Source organism: Madurella fahalii (genome assembly GCF_045866475.1).
Source record: "Madurella fahalii IFM 68171 DNA, scaffold_1, whole genome shotgun sequence".
NCBI classification, from domain to species: domain Eukaryota; kingdom Fungi; phylum Ascomycota; class Sordariomycetes; order Sordariales; genus Madurella; species Madurella fahalii.
In genome coordinates this window covers 6,038,402-6,056,064 of record NW_027263971.1, presented here as the reverse complement: position 1 = coordinate 6,056,064, position 17,663 = coordinate 6,038,402, and the positions used below count along the sequence as shown (strand labels likewise).

Here is a 17,663-nt window from a genome sequence, read left to right as displayed (position 1 = left end):
GCCTTCGAATACTGGGAAACTATGCAGCGAGGCAGTAGAAGTAGACCTTTTCTCGAACTCGACAGCTGAAGGCATAAAAGAACTACCGAAAGGTAAACAGGGGCAGATGTATCCCTTATCTTGGCGCTTGTCTCTGGGGGTGTCTCGTGCAGACCATCCGAAATGCTCTAGATATAGACGTCAGAGATTTATATCAAAGACTCGACCTTCCCTCAACAAGTCATCGTGTCATACTGCAGGGAGCGAAAAGGGCGCTTAGGAATAGAGTGTTGGAAGTACAAAAGAAAGAAAAAGTATGCCTTGTCCTGATCCCAATATGTGGGAGACTTTGAGCGGTATATATACAAGAGATCTCCTGCGGCTAACTGCGCTCTAACTCTTGGCAGCGCTAAACCCTTTCAGATTGCGACACATCGTCATGCATGCGCGGTTTTTGAAAACCCAACATGCCGTATAATTGGCCGCGGGCCAAGTGCCGCCTCAATTTGTTGCTTCACTCCTCTCTGTTCCTTCGAAAGTGCATTCAAATTCACCAACTAGTATATATTTAGCGCCGCTACCTGTGTACGTTTCTTGACACAGCATGTCCAAGGTAACACTAATCGCTTGAATAGCATGAGCATATCAATTGGCAACGGATCACCGCCCCCTTTGTCTCTGCCGGATGCCCCGCTAGATCCGGCGCCTTTACCTCCACCGGATGCTCCACCAATGTAGGTGTCAACTAGTCTCTTCTATCACGCTTTGTTACTTGGCTAACTCCGGCCCTTCGGTTAGCGGTCCTCATAAGGGTGACGGTACAGAGAAGCATTGATTGATCGTATGGGCAAGGTTTACCGATGGGTATGATCGCGACAAAGGAGATAATTTTGGGCGGTTTGAAATCGACGTGAGAGAGCTATGACGGTCTATTAGTCTATTGGACTCTCGAGTATTCAAGCTGCTAGATTGAAACTAATCCCACTGACTCTACTACACGCCATTAGTCATTGCCGTTACCGGCAAAGAACACCACCTGCACTGTAATATCATCCCGTAGATGGCGAGAGAATGGAGAGTCGAAGGCCAGCCGGCCCGCTATTAGCTCGTGGTGATTCCCGCCGAGGGCGTTGCGCATTAGGTGCACGGCGGCGTTGTCATCCTGGACCGTTGTTCTCCCCTCTACAAATCTCCAGTCCACCCCTTTTCGAAATTGACCAAAGTTGAATGCTGCGTTCGCCGATTCCGGTTTGTTGTCTACCTTCCCGACTGCAGCTGGTTCCAGCCATTTCGCTACCAGATCGACCGCCTGACGGTTGGAGAGGGTATCCCACATACCGTCCGTTGCCATGATCAAGAACGAAGTTTTGGGGTCAATCTTCGTAGCTGTGACAACCGGCTCAGCAGTCAGATACGGCGGCGTCCGGACGTCGTACCTTGGCGTCAATGGTGATGGAGCGTAAAATCTCCGCCTCAGATCATGCTGTAACTCCAGTGGCCACTTCCATCGACCGTCCCCGAAGGCTCGAGAGACCATAAGCCCCAGCACTCGGCCGTCTTTGACGATGTTTTCTTCACCAGGGTGCTCCCGTTCAAGCCTAGCAATTTCTTCCTCGTTGTTTCCGGTCTGATCCACTGATAGCGGTATTGCCTCCCATTTGCCGTCTGATCCCTTCCGTCCTAAAACTGCCCTCGAATCTCCGGTACACGCCACATACAATATGCTTGTAGCAGGGTCGTATACTGATAGCAAAGCGCATGATCCAGCATAAGCAGGAATCAGTTTCTTTACCTTATCTTGTAAGGGTTCCCCGTTCTGAGATGTATCGGAAGCCGTGTTGATGATAGAGTCGTCGAGGCTCACAAATGCTCTCTTAATAGCGCCCTCTACCGCTTCCACAGCCGTAGATTCCTCTTTTATGGCCGGCTTGACTTGGTTCAAGCTGTGCCGGACGAATGGGAGTAACTGCTTCTCCAGCAGGTCTGCAGTCTGCCAGCCCGCGTGCCCGTCGAAAACCGCCCAGGCCATCCACTGGCTACCATCGTCCCGCGGCGAGGGGAATTTGCCATGCATGAACCGATCCTCGCACGGGCTATTGGATGCCAATTGTGCGCCATCATATCTGGACACGCCAGCGACGTTTTTGACCGAAAGGGAGTATGCGTCTCGCGAGATAATATGTGAGACTTCGTCTTTGGAGGGCCCAGGTTCAACGGCTAGATGCCCAGTTGGCGGACCTTCTAGGCTTGTTGCTCCGCCGCGGTTGGTTACAAACCACCAGAGGCCTGGTGCAATAGCTGCGCCGGCAATCGCAATGTAGCGGATCGTCTTGTTGCCAGGCTGAGTCGAAGACGATGCTCTGGTGGATTGGAAATTCCTGGCTCGCGTCTGTAAGATGGGCCTTGCGATGCCCCGACCAAGACGCGTTCGAGCTATACGCGACGACAGCATCGTTTCAATTCTAGATTAGTAGAGACAAAATCGAGTGATGTTTCGACGCCGAGATTGTGACAGTCAGCTCAAAAGCCGGTGAACCGCCCTTGAGGTTTTGGCAGGGTCCCCTGGCTGACTAATGCGCTCAGCCCATGCCTCCTGAGCGACAACGCCCAGGGAGTACAGCACGTGGCCATTGGTCTCCGGTATAGTCTCGTTACCGTTGACGGATTTTCACTGTTAAGATAGATGTGAACAGGGGCAAGATCCGGCGGCCGCTGCTATGTGGAGAATGAAGCCAGTAGTACAAATGCTAACTCGGAGGCAGCATTAGTAAGTCGATCACCAGCCTCAAGTCTATGTTTTGGGCCTTCACCTACCCGGACGCACGTGGCCGCCGAAATGAGGATTCCAAAACGGTTACGCCAACATCACCAGGCTCTTCGCTGACGACAATCCAACGCCTTCCTCATACTGAAATACCCAAGACCCATCTAATCCCACCCCAATCACCCTACCTTCTCCTCCCACTGACAAATAACCCCCACAAATCCTTCACCAACCCCATCCACCCTCTCAAAGTCCTCAGCGTATTCAGCATCGCCAAATACCTCCAAACAAACACCTCCACCCTCTCATAGTCATGCCCAAAGACCTCCCACACGGCACGCCTCCTCCCCTGCTCCCCGTCGTTGACCAGCCTGAACCCGGGGCCCAGGCCATCCTCCCCATCATCCACAACCTCCATGCCGGGGCCAACCATCAACGCCCTGCCGACGATCCGGGAATCGGCCATCAGCCTCGTCGCGGCATCCACCACGTCGGCCAGCTCACCCTTGGCGCCCCCGGCGAGCAGGGCCATGGCGCCCTTGTTCATGAGCGGGGTGTCGACGAAGTAGGGGCACAGCACGTTGACGCGCACGCCGCGGCTGAGGCGGGCGGTGCCGCGCAGCGCGCGGAACAGGCCCATGACGGCGTGCTTGGACGCCGTGTACTCGGCCTGCCCCGGCAGCGGCACCAGCCCCGCCACCGAGCTGATCAGCAGCAGGTGCCGGTCCCCCCCCGCGTCTTCGTCGCCTTCACCGCGGTCGCCGCCGAAGGCGGGGGTGGGTGCGGGTGCGGGTGCGGGTGCGGGTGCGGGTGCGCTGCACGCCGCCTGCGGGAGGTAGTACAGCGCTAGGTGGGCTGTGTACATCACCCCTGTGAGGTTGACGTTGATGACGTTCAACGGGGGCGGGGCGGGTGGGGGAGGGGGATGGTCATCGTTGGCGTTGGCGGCGGTGGTGGCGTTTGTTTCGGGGCTGGGGCTGGGTTGGTCGAATTGGCTGGTGGCGTCGACTATGCCGGCGCCGGCGACGACGGCGTCGATGGAGCGGGTTGGGCTGGAGGAGAGGGCGGTCTGGAAGAGGGAGAGCTGGTCCGTCCACGAGGTCACGTCGCAGTGCTGGTAGCAGATACACTGGTCTGGGAATGACGAGGAAGAAGAGGAGCGCAGCTCGGCGACGAGTTCCTCGCCGGCGCGGTCGTTGACGTCGCCGATGATGATGTGCGAGCCATGGCGGGCCCAGTGGCGCGCAAAGGCGGCGCCGAAGCCCGACGCGCCGCCCGTGATGAGGATGGTCTTGCCCGCGAGGGTGGACGTGTCGTAGGGCTTGGTGCAGTCGACGGGAGCGGACCGCCCGATCTTGTCCACAACACTCCAAGGTTCGTGGCCCGGGGAGGGGGCGGCCATGGTGGGCTTGAACTTGGGGGTTTTCTGATTCTGTGTTAGTCATTGGCAGTGAAGTGGAACCCGAGGTGGGCAGCTCACCGGCGCCGAAAACGTCAAGTCCAAGGAGAAACAAGAGAAAGTGCTACGCCAACAAGCCAACACGGAGCAGCGCGTTACGAGAAAGGAAAACACATCATCTTGGTTGTTGAGCTGAATTTATAATGGAAAAGGCCAGCCCCCCGGCAAATACCCCTGTCTGCGGCTGCGCGGCCTGTTCAAGGGTCTCAGAGCCGCCCTGGGGATCCGGAACCCGCATTATATCTTATACTGAGCGGCAGGGTCATGACGCTGGCATTGCATTGTGGAGGTGTATAGATATACCCTAAACCTAGGAATACAACTCTGGCACTCCGCCAGAGTGGCAACCATCTCAGAGTGAGAGCTTCACCGCTCGGTTGCCACGAGGCGAGAGCGTGGGAGAGGGTGGGGAGCAGGATGCTTGGCGGGCTGAAAAAGAACACCGGAACTTGGCTTGGCTTGGCTGAAGTGCGAGCCTATCTTATCATTATCCACGCATTTCTCAGTGGAGGTTGTTTGCAGGAAAACTCCCATCCAAGACTGACAGCTGCAACAATGGGCTCAATGGCGATGGAACGGTTCATCTGATGGGTGCTGTTGCCAGGACAATATGATACACTAGGGTTTCGACCTGCATTGACCCCGGGAGCTGTACTATACAACACTGTGCTGTACAGTACCGTCTTCATCCAACAGCACCCAGCCCTACGGTACAGTTACCTCAGCGGGTTGTGGGCCCCCCACCAGAACTTCCCTCCGATTGCGGGGCATGGCGGGGCACTGGTCTTGATGGCGAACCGAAAAGTTCGTTCACCGAGGGTCGGATTTGGAAGACTGACTCACAATTTTGCCATATATACTTGCTGCCGAGGACCTGATCGTGAGCAGCGGCCAACCTAGCTTGCTTGGTTTGCAGAAACACTTCCACTATGTCTCAATTGCCCCCTAAGAACTGCGGTATGTGTTGGACCTGGAGGTCGAGTTGCCCCGCGGCAGCCGTCAACTAACCGTGTACCCCTGCCACAGGCGTCCTAGGCTGCACCGGCTCCGTCGGCCAGCGCTTCATCCTCCTGCTCCAGCAGCACCCTTCCCTCCGCCTCGTGGCCGTTGGCGCCTCGTCCCGGTCGGCCGGCAAGAAGTACCGCGATGCCGTGAGGTGGAAGCAGTCCAGCCCCATCTCGCCCGAAGTCGGCGACCTGGTGGTGCGCGAGTGCAAGGCGAGCGAGTTTTCCGACTGCGACATTGTCTTCAGTGGCCTCGACAGCGACGTTGCCGGCGAGATCGAGAAGGAGTTCCAGCAGGCAAACCTGGCCGTCTTTTCCAACGCTAAGAATTACCGCCGTGACCCGCTCGTGCCGCTCGTCGTCCCGACCGTCAACCTCGACCATCTCGACTTGATCCCACACCAGCGCAAATCTCATGGCTTGCAAAAAGGGTTCCTCGTATGCAACAGCAACTGCGCCGTCATTGGCCTGGTCATCCCCTTTGCCGCGCTACAAGCGCGCTTCGGCAAGATTGACACCGTCTCCGTCATGACGATGCAGGCCGTATCCGGCGCCGGGTATCCCGGGGTGAGCAGTATGGACATCATCGACAACGTGGTGCCGTTCATCTCGGGTGAAGAAGACAAGCTCGAGACGGAAGCACAGAAGATTCTTGGGAGTATCAACGCCGATGCCACCGCCTTCGAGGAGCAAAAGACGCTGCGCGTGTCTGCGGCATGCAACCGTGTCCCTGTGATGGACGGCCACACGGCATGCGTGTCACTGCGCTTTGCCCAGCGTCCGCCGCCGACGGCTGAGCAGGTCAAGGAGGCCATGCGTAGCTACGTCTCCGAAGCCCAGAGACTAGGCTGCCCGTCGGCCCCTGACCCGTCCATCAAGGTCTTTGACGAGCCCGACCGGCCGCAGCCCCGCCTCGATCGCGATCTATCAAAGGGCTACACCGTCAGCGTGGGCCGTGTCAGGGAGGACGAGAGCGGGATTTTCGACATCAAATTCGTGGCGCTAAGCCACAACAGTAAGTCCTTTGTGCGGCGGCTTGACCTGGGCTGAATGCTTTGCTGATGCTGTGGTAGCTGTCGTGGGTGCGGCCGGCTCATCCATTCTAAATGCCGAAGCCGCGATCCTCAAAGGTTTTATCTAGCGGCGGTAGATATGTCGCCGTGAATTTCTGCTGGAACTACTCGAGTCTTGGAGTTTGTTGCAAGGGCCCAGAATTTAGCATTCGTATACCACGGGTGATCTAGGAGCAGAAAGATACGAGATACCAGCCTATGCTCGGTTTCAGCATTGAAACAGACCGTAGTCCCGCCGATCTTTGTGTGTAAATTTGGGAACGTGTTTGCTTGTGCGATGCATATAGCTGCCGGCCTGCAAGGTTACCTTGATCAAACTGATCAGCTGGTTTTGCGTTTGCAAACCCCGATACGTGAAAGACGTCAGAGTTGTAAACATCTGCCCTAGGAGCGCCCCAACGAGATGCCGTCCAATGCGCCATGATTGGGTAACATAGCGGAACATCGAGCATGATACCCACTCGCTTAGCCGTCCGGAGATGCAGGGGTAACATTAAGGTCGAAACCGGGTTCGCTGAAGGCATGATGACCTGTCAAGCGGATGAAACAACACGATCGTCTCTGTGATCCCGTGAGTATCCGTTGAGCGGCCTGGACTTTTCCTCGGCACATAATACACCCCTCCGTGATTTGGGGTATCTTGGCCGGTCAGACACGGGGGTTTCCCAGCAACGCAGAAGGATTAGAAGGGGAGGGTATGAGACAGGACCTACTAAAGGGAACGCGAGAGACCGGGGAGGGGGCCAGCTTTCCTGGCCGTCGGCGCCCCATGGCAACCCTCAGAATCTTCCAACTGTGGTCAGGTAGAGAGTATTGACTGATATACAATTCTACTTGGGTAAAACGGAAAGCTTATAATTTGCAGGAGCAGTAACTGTTCTCCGTACTTTTATCTACCATGACTTTCCCAGGGATCCGGAGCAAATCTATCTGGCTAGGGCAAGTAATGGAGCAAGGATGACTATGCTGTCTCGTTAGACGCATTGCTTTAGGATCAATGGTGCCTAAGGAGGATATTGCGAGAGTGGGGTTATCTGCTTAAGGTAGTAATGTGTCAAGAGATTTATGAGTGTAGGAAAGGGACACGACCTGCGTTCAGCTTGCCAGAGCTCCACCTCCTCTCATGGCGCATATGTATTGAGTTGGGGAAAACTGTCCCCAGAGGGCAGGGTCCCTCTGGTCAGAGGGACACAGTTGCTAGGATGGCGCCCCGGGGGCTGGAACTTGCCGTGGGCCCATTGTTCTTTTGCACCATAAGTAGGGCCGTCCTGGCCATTGCTCCTTAGACAGAACAATGAATTCAGCACTCTTTAACCCATTTTTTCTTTTGGACTAATTAGAAGGAGGGCCGTCCTGGCCATCGCTCCTTAGACAGGAAAATCAATTCAACACTCTTTTCCACACCTGTTGTAGGCTCAATTGACGAGCTTTCTTTGCGTGCAAAGTGATCTCCTTCTGAGCAGAGGGAGCGCTATCTGTACATATTATTTTAACCCTGTTTAGGCTGCAGGAACCCAATTTGTGGTGGTGTCGCCTGGCCTGTCTTGTCTATTTTGTCTGTCTGGCATTTGGCCATCTTTGCCCTCCCCCCTTGTTTTGATGTGTATGTGGATGTAGATGTGTGTTTCTGCACCATTTCAGTATAAGTGAAATGACAATACATCTGAGTCGGTTTTGGCACCGTAACTTAAGGCACGTGAGAATACCCGACTGGGCTGGCTACATATTCCTCCAGATCATTCTCGTCTGGCCACACAACCTTGCCTCCTCGCCTTGGGGTAGTGTCCTTCTTCTCCGGGGAATGCATCGCCTCTTTGAGAACGAAATCTTCCTTCCCATTCGTGTACCCGTGAGATGCGACGTGCACTTCTTGTTGAATTTGATCGCTAACTTATCCTTAAAGGCAAAAGTGCCGTGCCACCCATTTAGATCTTTTCTCCACTTCCCATCGAGTGTTGTAGTGTCATGAATATCAGCTCTATTCAAACCGAGCGTATCAGTAAAATGGCGAATGAATGCACTCTGAGGAGAAAATAGCAGACGTAGGGGACACGAGAGGGCCCTCAGTACCGAATCAAGATTGCTTTGGGTGCTAGCTGTAGATCTGAGCCGTCGCATATACCAGAGCAACAAGTGCCTGCTTTCTTTGTTTCGAGATGGTATTGCCGGCGTAGAAGAAGAACTTGACAAAATTCACACCGCTGATGGAAGCCATGTGTTGCAAAAGCGGAACTGCAATTGCAGGGCAGCAATTGCGCCTTAAGTGTCACGCCATGATTACGGGCTGTGGGGCAATATATAGCAGCAATGCAACGGCTTCCCTCAACTCTTTCGTCGGGACCGAAAGAGTCACATTCGGGTTGCCCAACCCCCTCGGCAGCTCCTGGCCGCCTGTGGAGTACCGGCTTCTCCGAGGTATAGCCATCGTCTCGGAAGTCGATATCGGCTGGGTTCCCGAGAATTGGCCAAAACAACGAATCCGGAAAAACCGCTAGTGCTCTGACCGGGAAAAACTTGCGCGGCCAGGAGCTGGGACCGAAAAACCCAGGGTAAGAGCAACTGCCTAACAAAAGCCGAAAACAAGCAGGAATCAGTGGAGCCGATGACTTCTACGGTCCCGAGGCGACGGCGAACCGCAAACGCGCGGTTATGGCCTTAGTCACGCTTTGATGGGGCTCCCTGCTGCGTAAGCCATTTTTCTGGGCGGATTCCGGTTTGAGAAGCGGCTTTCAACGGCGCGCCGAGCGAGGCAAATACAATGCTCGCACATTTATTCCAGTTGCTTCGCCCTAATCATTCCACATCCGGGAATTGGAACAGCATTCCGCTGCCTGCAACTTCGTTATTGTCCTTCTTTCCGTGTCCATAGCGCGCCACTATCAGGCCTGAACGCGAGCAGCGCGTTCCCTCCACGTACCCCCAGACTCCTGCTGGACAGCAGCTGTTCTTATCTGTGATATTTGACAATGACGCCCGGTAAACGGATTGAGTATGATTGAATCGATGGGGCCGAGCGATTGGAAAATTATCAGCCCGGTGGCTATCATCCGGTCATGATTGACGACTTACTGCATGGTCGCTACCGAATAGTTGACAAGTTGGGTTTCGGTGGTTACTCGACCATCTGGTTTTGTCGGGACATCCGTCTGGAACGCTATGTCGCGGTCAAGGTGGGAATATCTGGCACATCACTTCCTCGACGCGAGTCTGGTATCCTTCACGAGCTCTCTACTTCGAGGCCAACATCACATCTTGCCAATGCGGCCATCGAGGCAAGTGGCGCCATACCAAACATTTTAGATGAATTCGACGTCGAAGGGCCAAACGGGTCACACCTGTGTTACGTGGTGGCTCCTGCGCAAGGAGATCTGAGAGAAGCATCATTCAGCCGTCTCTTTCCCGCCGAAGTCGCCCGCGCATGGGCTGCGAAATTGGCGATGGCTGTTGCCTTTGTCCACTCGCGTGGCTATGTGCACGGAGGTCGGTTCATTCCATTTTGATTATGAATAGCTAAGGGGACTGAAACATTCATGGATATTCATCTTTGGAATGTCTTGGTCAAACTTCCATCAACCTTTGACGGACTCTCAATCGACCAATTCAGGGAGAAATATGGCGAGCCGGAGACGGTACCCATCAGGCGTGTCGATGGAGAACCGCTCCCGCCTAATGTTCCGCCCAGGCTGTGCTGCCTCTGTATCTCGGGAAAAAGGCCCAAGAGTTCACTCTGGCGGACTCGCATGGTCTTGTGCTAAGCGACTTTGGTGAGGCGTTTGCCCCGGCCAAGGAGAAGCGTCTCGGGAAGGACTGCAACACGCCTGTGTCAAAGAAAGCACCTGAAACGCTTTCTGAGCCCGACGTACCTCTGTTGTACCCATCTGATATTTGGAGCCTTGGAGCCGCTATATTGGAAATCTTAGGCATGAAATTCATCTTCAGTGAGTCGGAGACAGAAGATGAAATTGTAGCGCAGCAAATCGACGTCCTAGGTCCCGAGAATTTCCCTCTGAACTAGCGGAAACAGTGGGAACGAACTTGCGCAGGAAGCGTGGACAAAGAGCAAAACATACCTCGCCGGCCCACGGGTATTCGGGAGACGTGGCTCCCACTCGAGGAAGCGTTTGAGGAATTCGTGCAAAAATACAGAAGGAAACGGGAGGGATCTGGGGTGTCTGGGGACGAGGAGACGCACGTAATTCTTGACTTGATGCGGGGGATGCGCAAGTTTCGGCCTGAGGAGCGCTTGACGATAGACCAAGTGCTTAGATCAGATTGGATGGTCAAGTGGGCGTTGCCGCAATTAGAATGAAGCCGCTAATTATGAGTCGACACGACGTCGATAATGCTTGGTTTAAATGCACCAAAGGAGACATATTGGACCGACTCAGTTTAACTACGGTACTACCTTTCGGACCCGTGTCCCCCTACACATCTCTCCTTCCGACAAGCCCCCGGATCAAGCGTCCGCAGAAGAGATACTTTCGCCGAGATATCGAACCGGGTGGCCGCTGGAAGTGGTATGTGATCACATAACGTTTGGGATGGAATTTGATAACCTCATGCGTGATAAACGGAACAATGAGTATAGAACAAGAAAGGTTCTGTCGCACTGCAGGGAGCGAAAAGGGCGCTCAGGAATAGGGCGTTGGAAGTACAAAAGAAAGAAAAAATGTGCCTTGTTCTGATCCCAATATGTGGGAGACTTTGAGCGGTATATATACAAAAGAGATCCCCTGTGGCTAACTGCGCTCTAACTCTTGGCAGCGCTAAACCCTTTCAGATCGCGACAGGTTCTTTTCCAACGCGATACCCTGCCTTGACATGCCATTACGATGCTGGTAACCATTCCAAAACGCTATATACGCTTCATTGACTGATGTCGTTGGTAGAATTTAGGATTCTGACCTCGTGTTCAGAGCCGTGGGTCGCCATGACTATTCCTCAAATTAGCTAGCTTCTCTTCTGCTAGTGGCTCAATCTGTGGACAAAGGAGTATGTACAGCACAAGATTGATATGGCTTAGAAGGAATGTAGACTACGATAAAACTAGGTGGGTATGTTTTGGAAGCTTCGAAAGAGCTTCCATATAGTACCTAGCAGATTGGTTAGCCTTGATGCAGGGGCGTTGCAAGGCTATAACTGTTGCCAATGGCATGCATAATATATACGAGTGTTTGTATGGTAGAACAATGCAAAATTTAGTGGTTGGTGTTTTTCTTCGTGGCAGCCCCTGCATTTCCCCCTGTCAGTACCCCTGCCAGAGGAAAAAAAACTGACATCGTACTGTACCGCCGTCTGGCGCCTCGATTCTCGGTTTGGTCGAGGCAAGGGTTGAAACTGCATCGGTTCATGCGCTAAGTTGCTTTTCTGGCGGGTTGTTGCCTGTGAGCTCCACACATTGGGTAACGCACCCAACGCACAGAGCTTGGGCCCCCTCACCCCTCACCCCTCCCCACTCCCGCCCCCGCTTAGCTTTAATCGCATCTTTAATTAGCACCTCGCAGCAGGTCGAGAGCCCACCGGGAAACAGCGGTTTACCGTTCCGTATCCGCTCCGCCCAACGTCGTCCGGATTGGTCGCGCGACCCGGTGACCCTGGCGCACTCTGTGTAATGCCCAACCCTGACCTTCGCTGTCGAACTTCCCCGATCCCCACACACCACCCAACACCATCCGCGCCACCACAGCGCAGTCGACAACAACAGCTTCGACTGCCTCCTCAAGTCCTAGCCGCTATGTCTCCGGGAGAAGCAGCGGCGGCGGTTTCTGAGAAGGAAGCAGCAAGCCCAACCGCACCGGCACCGGCACCGGCACCGGCACCGGCACCAGCGGCATCAGGGCCGAGCCACGAGACGAAATCGCAGGTGCAGGATGTCTTGACATCAGAGGTGCGCACCTAGTTGACGCCGCGTATCTGCCATGCGCCCCGCAAAACTGACCCGGGTCTGCAGATTGGCATCTCGGTGATGCTCAACCGGTTAAAGCAGAGCATCGCCTCCGCAAAGGTACGCCGTCGGCGTGGGATCTGTATTGCCCCGCCCCGCGCCCGTCTCGTGTCAGACGTTAACCCATCGGGAAACACAGGAGTTTGCCCAGTTCCTCAAGAAGCGCTCCATACTCGAGGATGACTACGCCAATTCGCTCAAGAAACTTTGCAGATTGTCGCAGGAGAATATGCAACGCACCGAACACCGAACCGGCACCTTCGCGGCGGCATACGACGAGATGATGGCCGTCCACGAGCGCATGGCCGACAATGGGATACAATTTGCCACATCACTGCACCAGATGGCCGAAGACCTGACAGAGCTAGCCCTCATGGCCGAAAAATCCAGGAAGGGCTGGAAGCAGAGTGGGCTGGCTGCAGAGCACCGCGTGGCCGAGCTGGAGGCCGCCATGCGCAAGTCAAAGTCCAAGTACGATGCGCTAGCTGAGGAATACGATCGCGCTCGCACCGGCGACACGACCGGCCGTCAGGGCGGGAAGATGTTCGGGTTCAAGGGACATAAGACGGGCGCCCAGCACGAGGAGGAGCTGCTCCGGAAAGCTCAGGTGGCGGACCAAGATTATCAGGCCAAGGTTCAGGTGGCGGCGGCGGAGCGGAGCGAGCTCGAAACTAAGACGCGACCCGAGACGGTGCAGGCGCTACAGGACATTGTCAGGGAGTGCGACTCGGGCTTGGCATTGCAGATGCAAAAATTCGGTAGGCAGGCTCGGATCATGTGTGAAGTGGAGGAGTGGGTTACTGACCATGTTCACAGCTTCCTTCAATGAGAAATTGGTGCTGAGTAACGGCCTCAGCATCAGCCCCCTCAAGAACGACGGCGATATGCGAAGCTTGCGCGAGTGTGTCCTTCGTATCGACAACGACAAAGATCTCAACGACTATCTGAGCGGCCAACACTTCAGATTACAAGCGAAGACCGGGCTGCCCAAGTATGAGCGCAATCCGGTACGTTGCCATTAGCCTTCCAGTATCTGTTTTTACGAGACTGATGCCTTTTCCAGCTCCTTGACGCTTCAAACCGGGGAACATCTGGCGCCCACAATACCGCACAGCAACCAAACCCCGCCCCCATCCAGCCGCCGCAACCTGGAATCTTCCAGAACGTAAGATCAAGTACCTTTTCCGACCCTACCGTGCCCTCGGCGAACCAGGGACCTTTGGGGCACAGCTATAATCAGAGCACCAGCTCGATTCCCATTCTTGGCGGTCCCCCCCGGCCTTCGTCACAACCGCAGCACGAGAGGAGCTACAGCCATGGCAGCACGATGAACCATGGCAGTAACGGTCCCACAAGCCAGCAGCAATATCGGGGCGGCGCGCCGCAACAATCTCAGGTCCCCAACTCGCGGTTCGCTGCGCCCTACACCGCTGCTGCCACTCAGGGACCACCGCAGTTAGGGGCTCTACCGTTCCAATCTAGCCAAGCCCAGCAGCAAGCACCCTACTCGCAACCTCCCCCACAACACGGCAGTTCAATGTCAAATCCGCTCCACCAACATCCTCCTATGGGCCCTCCCCAGGCTCGCAGACAGTCACCGCCGGCAGCACCGCAAATGGCTCCACCACGCCCGGTGTTTGGTGTTGCTCTGTCTACGCTGTACGAGCGGGACGGCTTGGCGGTCCCAATGGTCGTGTACCAGTGTATCCAAGCTGTAGACCTGTTTGGTCTGAATGTCGAGGGCATCTACCGGCTCTCTGGTTCCGTACCACATGTGAACAAGCTCAAGAATCTGTTCGATACAGGTATGTAATCCCATCGCCTTCTCATGTGTGTACCGGCTAAAGCCTCCTGTAGACTCTGGTTCCAGTAACCTTGATTTCCGAAACCCTGAAAACTTCTTCCACGACGTAAACAGTGTCGCTGGCTTGCTGAAGCAGTTCTTCCGGGATCTGCCCAACCCGCTACTAACAAAGGAGAACTACATGGCATTTATCGAAGCGGCCAGTGAGTCTTGCCCTAGCTCGCTACCCATTCCATATATCTAACTGAACGCATCAGAAAATGAAGACGACACGGTCCGCCGCGACTCGCTGCATGCCATCATCAACAGCCTCCCCGATCCCAACTATGCAACCCTGCGCGCACTGACTCTGCATCTACACCGCGTCATAGAGAGCTCGTCAACCAACAGAATGAGCTCCCAGAACCTGGCCATCGTGTTCGGCCCGACGCTGATGGGCACCGCGCCCGGGTCAAACATCTCGGACGCCGGCTGGCAAGTCCGCGTGGTCGATACCATCTTGCAGAATACATACCAGATTTTTGACGAAGATGATTAGGAAACGTGAGCATGAGCGGCTAATTGGGTAAAGGGGCGGGAGGTGTACTGTTGGGAAGAAACGCGGATGCCTGACTGGCTGACTATATCATTTATACGTATGTCGCATGCCAGATGTATGCCTAATGAATGATGGGATGATTAGGGGACGAGGGGGGGTTGGAAAGCTATATCGGCGCGGCGGAATCTTATGATGATACATTTCTAGTCTCGCATTATCCATCATCATCATTGTTATTCCGTCGTGGAGTTTGTGCATCTAGTCTCACCAGCTAGACAGTCTTCGCATCTAAGCGTTCTTGTTCTCTTAAACCGACCGCGACGCCTCTGTACTAGTATGATACAAAAACGCAAGCCACAGTCATCACCGGTCGAGCAATCCCGGGAAAAGAGGCGCACGCTAGGAACAAGAAGCCATCTCCATAAACCAGGGGTGGAGGTTGTTCGCGATTGGACGTGAATGACGCGCAGCAAACCGTTGAAGCCCAAAACGCCACCATGGGTTTACCGAACCACTAGACCATCGGCTTAGTTTTGTTTGCCGTCGGCAAGAGAGCTATCCCTGCGAGACAAAAGGACAACCCCTAAAATAGGCAAGAATACCAAAAGAAAAAGTAGACTCCTCCGGGAAGGCTCGAACTTCCAACCTCCTGATTAACAGTCAGACGCGCTAACCAATTGCGCCACAGAGGATCTTTCAAGGTTTGTGTTCCACGCCTCGGTTAGGGTTGATGTGAGTGTGGCAGCGGGAAAAAAAAAAAAAAAAAAAAAAAAAAAACTCCTGGCCTGCTGCCACCGAGGCTCAAGTGGCTCTAGCCGTTGCTGCCCCTTTTTAGGGGATTGGCAGTCTGGTTAACTGCCGATATTGCTCCTGACGAGAAGTCGGTTGGTATTGAGAGGCTCACGGCGCGAACGTCGGGTCTTTGGAAGGACATGGGTCACGGCAGTCACATTGCATCGTCGCGGAGGCAGCCAATTCAAGCCTTTTGCTCATCCGGCTGGGTTGCTGGTTGGATGAGGATTGACTTAGTTGAACGCTATCAGTCTCTCATGCCCGAAAAGTTTCCTCCCTTGTTGAACCAAATAGGCCGTACGGCAGAGCTCTTGATTTTCCTTGATCACTCTCTACTCTAGCGGGCAGGGCCGAAGTACCATGATGAGGATGGCCGGGGATATATCAATGTTAGGCAAACTGCAGCCTTTCGACAAAGCACTTGCCTAGATCCGATGCCTCATGTAAAGAGAGAAACGAAGAATCGAAGGAGAAAGCAGGTCTCCTAAAGCCCATCTGAAGTATCCAGCAGGAGGGCGGCATCCATCACTATTTGCCCACGCCGAAGATAATCTTCGAGTCGATCTAGGATCGAATCCCGTCTCCACCGTTGATCTGGGCAAACCACTCAAGAACGAAAAGAGAGCCCGCAATCCTCCCAAGGTATCCCGCCCCCCGCCAAATGGCCATTTTTATAGTAGAAGACGCAACGTGTCACACCTCAATGATGATGGTAATGATAATGATAATGATAATGATGATAATGATAATGATGATGATGATAACTAGTGAAATCGATTTCTGAGCGAAGAAACACCGCCATGAACCAAAAGAGTTCCTCGACAAAGCGCCCCATGCCACATGCCGACATCTCGTGTCCCGTTGCTCTCGACTCGCTGGCGGGGGATTCATGAGAAAATCCTAGCCCACAACAGTGAGTTCGCAGGAACGACCCCGTATAGCCAGCCGGTGTCTGAAAAAAATATAAAGTGGGAAAATGGGAAACGAGTTCGCAAACGTAAAAGGGGGAATGAGAAAGAAGCGAGTAAAAAAACAGCGGAAGAACCGAAAAGAATAAGGGGCTAAAATCGCCGTACCCCGAAATGCTATAAATCTCCATCCAAAATAAAGCCCCCAAGTGAAGCCAACGGTGAGTAGTAACCCTCGATGCAAATCCCTTTTGCTCATGTAAGTGCTGTATCAAACCATCCATTCATTCCCAAGTCTTTTGCTGGTATCCCGCGCCCGTATGTGCGTTACCCTCCGTGTGCGAATGATGGTCCCCAAATGTTGCCGTTTCTTGTTTCCTGTGGATTTTGGGGGGTTTTTTTTTTCTTCATAGTGGTACCAGGGGGAAAAAAAAGAAAAAAGAAAAAAGAAAAAAGAAAAAAACACCCTCCCCAATTCGAGTCCACCCGTGTTTTCTCCCATTGGATCGTCCAAATCGTCATTAAAGGAACTGGGGGAGAATCTGGGTCCGTCCGTCCATCTGTCGTACAGAGTAAACAAGCGTTGCGCACCGGTTGCTTGGAGAAACGGCGTGTAAGCACTTGAAACCTTGGAAACTTTATAACCCTGTTCGCTTGCAAAGGACAAGAGGAAAACCACGATCCCATCCAGACACCCATCCGTCCATCCGGCTGTCTGTTGATGTAAAACCACGCCAACCATTTGCCAGAACTCCTGCGGGCCTTCCCCTTTTTCCCACAGCAAACACAGAAGATCCCGTTAATCGCTGAATGCTCGAGCGCCTTCTGGTATGATGATAAACCCAATAGCGACGCCTTGGCCATAAATAGGTATTTCCTTCCAGCCCCTTTCGCCCTTTCCCGCCTGACCTTGCGCCCTGCTTGCCATGACTGATGTATGCGTGTGCGAAGTGTGCGTGTAAAAAAATAAAATAAAAACCCTAAGGTCGACGACAGCCGCGAGACAATCGCCCCAGAGAGATGGTGGGTTCCCCAGGGAAGAAGGCCAAGAGTTATTACTCTTCTCTCCCAGTACCCGGAAAAAGGGATGAAAAAGTAGCCCTCTATGCTCTGATGTTCCCTTGTCCCGAAAATGAAGACAAAAGGCCGACAAATGCAACAAAAAGCAAACCAACAAAACATCGTGAAAGTGGGGGGAATCGTTCCATGTCGAAAGAAAAAAAAAACCCCCCCTGATCTCAGACCTGTGCGCCTATGAGTGCAGACGTCGAAGATGCCAGCGACATGCAAGCAATGACTGCTGAAAGGTTTGCTCCCGACCGGCCGGGTTTAGATCCATGTCCGGTGTCATGCTGTGTCAGGTCCGAGAAACCGGCGTCGGGCGACGATGAAAGGGGC

At 54.0% G+C, this 17,663-nt stretch overlaps 4 protein-coding genes and 1 non-coding gene across 5 annotated transcripts; 2 read left to right on the top strand and 3 right to left on the bottom strand.

Moving 5' to 3' along the window:
* Window positions 1–982: 982 nt before the first annotated feature.
* Window positions 983–2,431, bottom strand: MFIFM68171_01842 (PPM-type phosphatase domain-containing protein; the record flags this gene model as incomplete). The annotated part of the gene is made up of 1 exon (XM_071057264.1): window positions 983–2,431. One exon carries the CDS (start codon window positions 2,429–2,431, stop codon window positions 983–985), a length of 1,449 nt encoding a protein of 482 aa, XP_070913365.1.
* A 496-nt stretch (window positions 2,432–2,927) lies between these two features.
* On the bottom strand, window positions 2,928–4,145 carry MFIFM68171_01841 (Bacilysin biosynthesis oxidoreductase bacC; the record flags this gene model as incomplete). The annotated part of the gene is made up of 1 exon (XM_071057263.1): window positions 2,928–4,145. One exon carries the CDS (start codon window positions 4,143–4,145, stop codon window positions 2,928–2,930), a length of 1,218 nt encoding a protein of 405 aa, XP_070913364.1.
* A 986-nt stretch (window positions 4,146–5,131) lies between these two features.
* HOM2 (aspartate-semialdehyde dehydrogenase) lies at window positions 5,132–6,347 on the top strand (the record flags this gene model as incomplete). Its single annotated transcript, XM_071057262.1, has 3 exons — window positions 5,132–5,159; window positions 5,229–6,221; window positions 6,280–6,347. The coding sequence occupies 3 exons, from the start codon at window positions 5,132–5,134 to the stop codon at window positions 6,345–6,347; spliced, it is 1,089 nt and encodes a 362-aa protein (XP_070913363.1).
* Window positions 6,348–12,013: 5,666 nt separating this feature from the next.
* On the top strand, window positions 12,014–14,565 carry RGD1 (Rho GTPase-activating protein; the record flags this gene model as incomplete). Its single annotated transcript, XM_071057261.1, has 7 exons — window positions 12,014–12,166; window positions 12,230–12,283; window positions 12,363–12,981; window positions 13,040–13,230; window positions 13,287–14,028; window positions 14,081–14,230; window positions 14,285–14,565. The coding sequence occupies 7 exons, from the start codon at window positions 12,014–12,016 to the stop codon at window positions 14,563–14,565; spliced, it is 2,190 nt and encodes a 729-aa protein (XP_070913362.1).
* A 618-nt stretch (window positions 14,566–15,183) lies between these two features.
* On the bottom strand, window positions 15,184–15,257 carry MFIFM68171_t13. Its single transcript has one exon. It is a non-coding gene; the product is annotated as a tRNA-Asn (tRNA).
* Between the last annotated feature and the right edge of the window lie 2,406 nt (window positions 15,258–17,663).